The 9,795-nt window shown below is 38.0% G+C and overlaps 1 protein-coding gene across 1 annotated transcript in view; it reads right to left on the minus strand.

Moving 5' to 3' along the window:
* The window catches only part of LOC141292353 (transcription factor E2-alpha-like), a 31,155-nt gene extending 21,887 nt beyond the window's left edge, over positions 1–9,268 (minus strand). The window contains exons 1-3 of the mRNA XM_073824361.1: positions 8,755–9,268; positions 5,754–5,850; positions 4,805–4,877 (exon numbers count right to left, since the gene is read on the minus strand). Of these exons, the coding sequence (XP_073680462.1) occupies positions 4,805–4,877; positions 5,754–5,828 (148 nt within the window). The 5' untranslated portion in view covers positions 5,829–5,850; positions 8,755–9,268. The remainder of the gene's footprint in view (positions 1–4,804; positions 4,878–5,753; positions 5,851–8,754) is intronic.
* Positions 9,269–9,795: the final 527 nt, after the last annotated feature.

A 9,795-nucleotide genomic window follows, 5' to 3' on the forward strand; every position in this document is an offset into this window, starting at 1 on the left:
GCTTGGTGTACAGAAGAGACTTCTTTATAAAAAAAAAAAATAATCTTTTGGAAGTGTACAAAGAGGATAAAGTCTGATTCATATTTTGAATTATTGGCCACTTATTTTCTGGAAGCATCAAAGACAAATCTGACATTCAGTCCATTTCCTGCATTGAGGAAAGATCATTTCCTTCATACACTCCTCCAAGCTTGCACAGCATGCCATTATTTAAGTTCGGATCGCAGCTGATATCAAAAGCGAAGAGGTGTGTGTGTGTGTGTGTGTGTGTGTGTGTGTGTGTGTGTGTGTGTAAATGTGCTCGCATCTAGGGGTGTGACCAGGGGGGGAAATGGGCTCTGTCCTGTCCTAACGCTGTCCTCAGTGGGTGACGTGTCAGGCAGCTGTGGAGGTGAGCGAGAGGACGCCTGGTGAAGTCCTCCCATGCAAAAAAAAAAAAAAAAAAAATCCAGCAAACACCACGGCTATGCCCAAGGAGGGGGAGGAGATGGCTTAATGCAATTAGCACCCTTCCGAGCACTTTTGTCTTAGGGAACAGATGCACTTCTAAACACGTCCTTACTTTGGGGATATTCGGCTTGAACAGTAGAGGACAGTCAGAAGTTTAACTCCTGAGCAGTCCAGTCCATCCAAGGAAGTCAAGATTGCAGCTTTTGTTAACATACTTTTAACAATTTTTTCTAGGTTCAATAAATGTGACCCTGAACCACAAAGCCAATCATAAGGGTAATTGTTTGTATTAAGATTAAAAAAAAGAAAAAAAGAAATTAGGACAATATTTGGCCGAGATACAATTATTTTGAACTCTGAGGGTGCCAAAAAAAAAAACCTAAATATTGAGAAAATCGCCTTTAAAGTTGTTCAAATGAAGTTCTCAGCAATGCATATTACTAATCAAAAATTAAGTTGATATATTTACGGTAGGAAATGTACAAAATATCTTCATGGAACATGATCTTCACTTAATATCCTAATGATTTTTGGCATAAAACACAAATTGATCATTTTGACCCGTACAATGTATTTTTGGTTATTGCTACAAAAATACCAGTGCTACTTAAGACTGGTTTTGTGGTCCAGGGCCACAAATGTCAAGCTCAATCACCAATAAAATGTTAAAAAACAAGGTTTTTAAATGTACATCTACAAGACTGCAATAGGTCTGCAATTCATGTCATGACCATGTAATGTCAAAAAATTCTTGTAATTCTGGGACAATTTGCCAGAAAAGAAGGACTTTTACACAGAGAAGATTTCAACCACATGATTTATATTGATAACTAAGACTTTATCTGGTTGGAACAGTGTTCTCAACACAAACTTGAGACTTTATAGCTGAAACAATACAGTTTAAGGAGAAACACTAGTGTAAAAAGTACTTCTTTTAAAAAAAGAAGAGGGTCAATTGATTTCGAAAAGATTTTTTTGTGATAATCGAGAACATGTTCACAAACTACACTACCAGTCAAAAGTTTTTGAACAGTAAGATTTTTTGTTTTTAAAGAAGTCTCTTCTGCTCACAAAGCCTGAATTTATTTGATCCAAAGCACAGCAAAAACAGTCAAATTTGAAATATTTTTACTATTTAAAATAACTGGTTTCTATTTGAATATATTTTAAAATGTAATTTATTCCTGATATCAAAGCTGAATTTTCAACATCATTACTCCAGTAACATAATCCTTCAGAAAGTATTCTAATATTCTGATTTGATGCTCAAAAACATTATCATCATCAAGGTGAAACCAGCAGAGTACAATTTTTTCAGGTTTCTTCTATTCTTAATGAATAGAAAGTTCAGAAGAACAGCATTTATCTGAAATAGAAATCTTTTGTAACATTATAAATGTCTTTATCCTCACTTTTGATCAATCTAAAGCATCCTTGCTAAGTAAAACTATTAATCTCTATAATTTCTTTTCCAAAAAAGAAAAATTACACTGACTCCAAGCTTTTGAATGGTATAGTGTATAATGTTACAAAAGCTTTTCAGATGAATGCTGATCTTTGGATCTTTCCATTTATCAGAATCCTAAAAAAAAAAAAAGTACTCAACGGTTTTAAATATTGATGATAATAATTTTAAAAAGCTTTTCCTGTATTTTGAATCAAATAAAATGCATACTTCTTTAAAAAACAAATCATACTGTTCAAAAACTTTAAGATGTACTGAACCCAAAATTCCCAAATAACGCTGAGGAACTGTCTCTCGGACCTTTGTTTCTTAATCAAGAACATGATAACATGATATCCATGATATCAAGAACGTCATATCCTGTTATATCGAGTTCACAGGGTGAGGCTTATGTTGACTGATGTGGAGACCTTCTCGAAGCATCTCACAAGTGACAGATTTAAGAGTCGGGGTCACTTCGGTGTCAGGTAGCTCTCGCAATAAAAATCTCAAACTGAGACATTAGCTTGGCCCCGCTATGTAATTGGCACTTTAGGCCGCCACAGACCGAGAGTGAAGCTGGTGATCTTTCACAGTGTTTCTTTTGCTGTTTTCATGCGGGCCTCCTGCGGGGTGGTGGGAGGTATGAGAGAGCTTTGTTTCAGAGAGGGTCCATTTCCTGTCAGTTGGCAGGGGGAGAAAGTGTTTTCTTGTGTGGGGGGAGGAGTGTTTTACGCGGCGGGGTGGGGGGAATCGTTTGGAGACCGTAAGGCCTTTATTTAAGTCTTTGTTCTCAGATTGTTCTTATTCAAGGGTAATGTTTGGAGTGTCGATTGGGAGACAGACAGACTGAGAAACGCATGCCTTTGACAGCTTCTAAACTGGAGGCAACTTGTCAAAGCAAAAGAAACGTTAAAAAGTTCTGGACGCAAACGTGATGACAAACAGCAAAGCAACCAATCACTCACTCCTTGACCTAACAAAGTTTTTACGACGTACAAGTTTGTGCAATAGGTACTTCAACTGAACAACCAGTTCAAAGGGAGCCAAACTGCCCCGAGCTTTGACTTTGGATATACTACGGTGAATTCATAAAAGAGGGGGTTTAGGAAAACAAGAAGAAGCATGTCCTCTTCTTCTGTTGAGAGGAACGAGCACTTAGCAACTGGGCCAAACATCTCTATTGCTACAGAAAACACCATGAAATGCACAAATATAGCAAATTCAAGTCATATGGAGGGATGTAACAATACGATGACATCGTGATATGAAGTCCACAATGTGATATTTAAAAAAAAAAAAAAAAAAAATGAAGAATTGGGGGAAAATTTTATTTTTACATTTTAATGCTCAATTCTTCTATCTAATGCACTTTGAGAGTTCAAAATTAAGAGCTCCAACCCATGTTCTAACTAAGAAAACTTAAAAGGAGTAGTTCACTATTACAACAAAAATTTACAGATAATGTACTCACCCCCTTGTCATCCAAGATGTTCACGTCTGTCTTTCTTCAGTCATAAGGAAATTATGTTTCTTGAGGAAAACATTTCAGGATTTCTCTCCATATAGTGGACTTCTATGGTGCCCCCGAGTTTGAACTTCCAAAATGCAGCTTCAAAGGGCTCTAAACGATCACAGCCAAGGAAAAAAGGATCTTATCTAGCGAAACGATCGGCTATTTTCTAAAAAATTACAATTTATATACTTTTTAACCTCAAATGCTCATCTCGTCTAGCTCTGTGTGCACTCTTTGTAGAGATTAAAAAGTATATAAATTATAAACGTTTTAAGAAAATAACCGATTGTTTTACTAGATAAGACCCTTCTTCCTCGGCTGGGATCATTTAGAGCCCTTTGAAGCTCCATTTAAACTGTATTTTGGAAGTTCAAACTCAGGGGCACCATAGAAGTCCATTATATGGAGAGAAATCCTGAAATGTTTTCCTCAAAAAACGTCCTATCTTTACGACTGAAGAACGAAAGACATGAACATCTTAGTTGACAAGGGGGTAAATTTTTGTTCTGAAAGTGAACTACTCCTTTAAGTCAGAAAAAAAAAAGAGAATTGACTTGTACCTGAACTTTAAAGGAGACTCAACCCTTTTTTTTTATTTGTGGTATAAGGTCTGTCTAAATTACATTCACACTGGTGTTTTAGGAAGCCTAGCAAATTACGATATAATATTTCTAACAACAATGACAGTAATAGACATATTCTGTAAAACAATTGGACTGTAAAATAAATGAAAATTAATATTTCATAGGTATATTATTATTGCTTTACACTACAGTACAGAAATTACAACGCTTCTTGTCTAATTTCTACACTTGAACGAGATATTTTGAATCTGGACTGCAGTAACATCACCCATTTAAACCACTAGCTATCAGCAATTCATACTGCACTTTTAAGCTTTTATTTTGATGGAGAACTCCAGCTTCTCTGAAAACTTGTCTCACTACAAGCAAAAAGCAGCAAAAATAAAGCATAAAGAGAGGCTGTTGCATTCCCAAATGTGCACTAAACTCAGCACATGCAATAAACAAGTTCACTGTATTCACTTTCAACTGAACCGTTCTGAGGTGCGGAAAACACCGGATCACAAGCTGATCACCTGAACAAAATGCGCGTTTCACTTCGAAACAGACTTGATGAAGGGATTATGCTGCTAGGGATATTGTGCTTTTGGTTTTAGTTTGACAAACACTGCCCTAAAGCATTACAGCCCAAAACACAACTTTAAAGACCTTTTGTATTTAAAAAAAAAAACTACACTGAAAAACCTATAGTTTCATATCATCAGTTGACCACGATAATATCAAGAAGGTTTTGCCATCGCGATACCACGATAGATAACTGATGAATCGTTATATCCCTCTAAATATGAAAAAGCATGCGTTTAGACTTACCTGAACCACTGAATTGACTGCTAGCAAGTGTGGTGGGCCTGTTCTTCCCATTAGCCACAGGGGGTGCAAACATCTATGGCAGAAAAATAAGAAAAATAGGAAGTTTATTAGGTACTCACGTCAACAGGTGCCCACAGACATGCTGATTTTCCAGCATTATTGGGGATTCACACTATGTGACGTCAAGCTCAGCTTGTTCAGAAGTTTAGTGCTAAAGGTCAGGTCAACCTTGCCAGATTTAACCTACTGAAATAGTTCAATCTGAAAGAAACCCTTTCTCACGAAGCAGCATGGCTCTTTGAAGCAGCAACAATGCTGCACAAGAGGGACTTTCTGGCTAGTAGACATTTTTCACAACGTGAAACACCTTTCGCACCAAGAGAAAAAAAAAAGACATCCTTTGGTTTCAAGGTTTGAGGCTGGAAAATGAGGGAGTAGCTGAACCATCAACAATTTGCAATTAGACGTGAGATCGTAAGGCATTCGGTCTGGCACGTCTGATTATCAATGTATCGTCTTAATTGATTCGCTGCTTCAGTAGATGGCAATTTTCCAATGCAATAAATTAAGCATGGTCGAGGCGTTCAGTGAATCAAGCGATTAACATTTTTTATATTTGCTGTTTTTAATGCTATTTAGGATAACCATGACCGCCAAGAATAATCACATTTTAACAACAGGTGATATGAGAATAATAAATGGAGGGATAGGAGAGGATTGGAGATGCTTTCAACTATGCTTTCAAATGGCAAATGCACTTCTCAGGACCCAGTCAGAAGCTCGCACATGATTTAAAGATAATGTTTATAGCCACCAACACGCAATGTGACATGAGATTTGATCAGTTCGAAATGGAATGAAGGTCAGATTTTGTTAAGGAATCATAAAGCGAATGTTTACGAGAGAATTTTTGTCCAGATCGGTAACAAAGACTCAGTGTCTTCCTTACCGCACTGAAATCCAACAGGTCACTGAGTTCCTTATCTGTTCCCACTGTAGCCATTCTCTGGTGCGGCTCGTTCATACCCCTCGGTCTTTAAAGCACCCTACAGGAGAAAACCAGAGAGAGAGACATAGCTAGGGTGAGCTATCTAAAGAAAAGCAGTGATGAAGTGCAAGTCGGAATAGTAGCGATGAATGAAAACGTATTTATAATTCTATTTATTTCAGCATTCCATGTCCCAATTGAAAAGCAAGCCTAAATTTAATTAACTATGTATCGCTTCGGGAGGTTTCACAAAAAACGTGCCAAGTTATTATCTTTGTCCAAGATTTTAATCTTAAGTCGAAAACTTGCCCGATAATTAATTTGGCCGAGGAAATCCTGTGTTTTACACACTGCAATTAGTCTTGTGTTACAACAAAACAGCCAAATAAAGCATCACAAGACTTGTTTTCAAAGAGCCAGTCAATCTTATTATTAATATTGCTGTGTTATGCAACATCAGCACGGCAATGAAACTAAATGCAATCACCAGTCAATAAGTTTCCATGAAACCATGATATCAGCACATGGAACATGCAAATCAATGTCCTTAACTTATTGTACATCTCTATCCCGTGTATGATTTAGAGTTATCTGGCCAGTCGATTTGCATAAAAGGGGACCATCAAACAAGAAGGTCAAATTTTAGAACCCGGTCAAATAAAGAAACTTTCTCCGAAACATCTTAAGGGGTCCTGTGTGCTGTTGCATGCCAACAGGTGGTGTGCTTTAGCAGTCCATCCTGCTTATTAACCATTAGTTTCTCTTCAGCAGTCTTGATTATAACACTATACAAGCCAAAAGCTAAAATAAAAAGTGTTTTTACACCTTGCCAGTACATTTTATTCACACTGCTTTCTCGACTCCCAAACAAAAACAGCTAGGCCTAAATGATAACATGCAGAAAGCGGGCCCTCAGTAAAAGACGGGACAGATAGTAACAGAGGGCCCATTTTCCCCTCAAGCCTTTGGCAACCAAAACAAAGCCAAACCACAAGTAAACAAAATTTTACTCTAGTATATAAACGCACCAAACGTCTTAGACAGGAAAGAGAAGCGTTTTAAATGATATGAACAGCCTTGTTTGTCGAATGAAGGCCATATTATTAGGGTTGAGAATCGAGAGCCGGTTCGAGAACCGAATTATTCCTGACGTTAGCAGGTTTCGTTTACGTAAATCAGGAAGATGTGACAGTATTTTCTGTTATTATTTTAATCTAGAGGACTGAACATACAGCGCGACCTTTCCAATCCGATTCCTGAACGTGTGACTCTAAGAGTCGATTCTTTCAAGTGATTCAAAAACACAGCGCCGCCAATGCAATTCGATTTGCGAACCAATGATCCATATGAATCGATTCTGTGTAGTAGCTCAAAAAACACTTGTGAATCAGAAGGGGCTGTTATAATGAATTAATCCAGCTCACTTATTGACACCAAGTTATTCATTTCGTTTTGTTTTTATTCATTTGAAATGCACCAAGAACTTTACAAACCATAATAATGCTAGGCTATAATAATAATAATAATGACAGAATGGTTGTTCGTATGACAAGGTGCATAAAACAGGCCTGTAGGTAGCTAGCTATAAACGGTGAAGGAAACAGGTTACCACCTTTTTGTTTGTTTGCCATTTGCGTTAAAATAGTGCCAGCTTTATGATTCATTTGATAGCTCTGAAGGGAGATGTAGGCTAACATTTGTTTATGATTTGTTAGGTCTGTTCTGCTGAAATTTGAAATGCTTGCCAACAAACTGGGCTGTAAATGCAGTAATATTTTTTTTCCAGATATTATTTAATCAAATTCATACACCAAGACACCATTATGAGAAAACTGGAGCAGGATCGTTAAATTCCTAACGGTATGGGAACACTATAAAAATGCGTTTAAAACGTATTTCGTAGTTAAAAGGTAGGGTAAATTGTATCTTAGTCGGTATCACTGCAGCTATTGGTGGTTGTAAGAAAGCGCAACAGTGTTACCACTAACCACCAATTTAATGAACCCAAACTAAACCCACGGTATTACGAATAAAAACGCGTAAGATGCACCGCGAAAACGTCTGTTTTAAAACCCACCTCCATGACTGAATATGCAGACACGTTTAAACTAGAGTTTAGTCACGTCCTTTCTTTGTGTAAGTAGGGCTAAGCTTCACCCAAACATGAACAATGTCAATATTTATTCTCAGTTGTAAACTTATTGTATTCCGATAGCTAACCATTACGAAAACCGATAGGCCACCATCGATCGCGGGCACGTACTTTTGATAAGGACGGCGTTATTATCAATATTAACCAGGCGTCGAGCCATCATTCTCAATTATTCATGTGTTGTGAGATAAATGCACAAGCTTGGCTGGGGATTAAGTAAAAGTTAATAAAAGTACAGCGACAAAATGTCAACTTTTCCTCAAGAGACTCGCGATTTGATGAAGGCGAGTGGGGGTGGGGGGCGAGGAATTTCCTGCCAAAAAATATTCAGCGAAGTAACTGAATTAACCCGAGGTTTTGCGAAAAGCTACCTTGGATACAAAAAGCTGGTTTAAGCTTTTAAGCTCATTCGGAAGTTATACATTTTAATAAGTATATCCAATTAAAGTAACTTTCAGCTATTAGTAATTTGCAAATTAAATTTGCACTGACAGCTCGCTCCTAACTAGTCAGCTAAACTCATACGCGCCGGACAAACTAATCCTTACTTTGATAAAAGGACAAAGGAGTCATTTCTGTTAGGATAGAACTGGGTTAAAGACCACCAGCACAAAACTGGGCAGGACTTCCCACCACCACCACAGCCACTAAGCAAGAAAAAAAACTCTGCATCCCCCCCCACTTCCATAAGCACACATCCCAAAAACTTGCTAAATGGAACTTCAATATGCAATAATGTGACTTCTCGGATGTAAATGTGAAACTAAAACGATCCAACTTTAACCCAGTAAAAACCGCAAAAGGCATTACCTCAGTTTATCAGTTGTTTTACATCCAGCAGTAAAAAAGAAAGGTTGAATCTCGTAGGAAAAAACCATAAAACTTGAAAGAATCTGAAGCACGGCGCATTAAAGGCTGGTAGGCGCAACAATGTGTGTTAGTCCTCCTTTGACATCCTCCTACAAAACGCCAACGTCATAAACACAATGTTGCAGGTCTGTATCCAAACAATCCCGCGCCACGACTTCCTTTATGTTGTTACAATTGAGGTGAATTCATTCTTCTAGTAGACATCTTGACCACCTCCATCCACATTGTGAGCAGCAACAATGTATTCCTCCGCATGGAAAGAGGGGCCTCAAACGCTCGGGTGTCCAGTTTCATGTGCCCAGGGAGTCAGGAGTTTTTTCGACAAGATCTACCGATTAAAAAGCGCGGATTGGTCGCGACGCGCGGGATGGTTGTTAATCATTTATCGGACGAGATTTAATAGGTGTAGCTTAACGATAAAAGAATTGATAATAGGAACTATAATATCCGGCGGAGGTTGATGGTAGAAAAGTAAGCGGCATTTATACAAGAGCAGCGAGAGATGGAGAGATAAACCCGCATGCTAACAGCCAATAGGAAGGCGACAGAAAGTGATAGGCAGTTCGAATATCCAATAGCCACGCGAATATTCACTCCAGACCCGCCCCTTTCGTGACGAACACTGTGTGTTCAGTGAGGCTGACTGAAGGGGCTAGAGCACAGCCTGCGTGACATCATTTTAGTAGTCTGGTTAACGTTGACGCCCGCGCGTTAAAGCCTTTCGCTCGTAAACGCAGAAATGTTAGAAATATTACTTTTTTATTTGTTTACTTGTTTGCAGACTATAACTGCTAGATAGTTGTAACGTAATCTAGTTGATTTAGACACACCATTTGTTCCCATGGTAAGACTTTTGCTAAGGTAAGTTGTAAACATTAAATGTGACCCTGGTCCACAAAACCAGTCATAAGGGTATGATATTGAGATTTATACATCACCTTGTTATGATTGGACAATATTTGGCAGAGATACAACTATTTG

Source organism: Garra rufa, chromosome 19 (assembly GCF_049309525.1).
Source record: "Garra rufa chromosome 19, GarRuf1.0, whole genome shotgun sequence".
Lineage (NCBI taxonomy): Eukaryota > Metazoa > Chordata > Actinopteri > Cypriniformes > Cyprinidae > Garra > Garra rufa.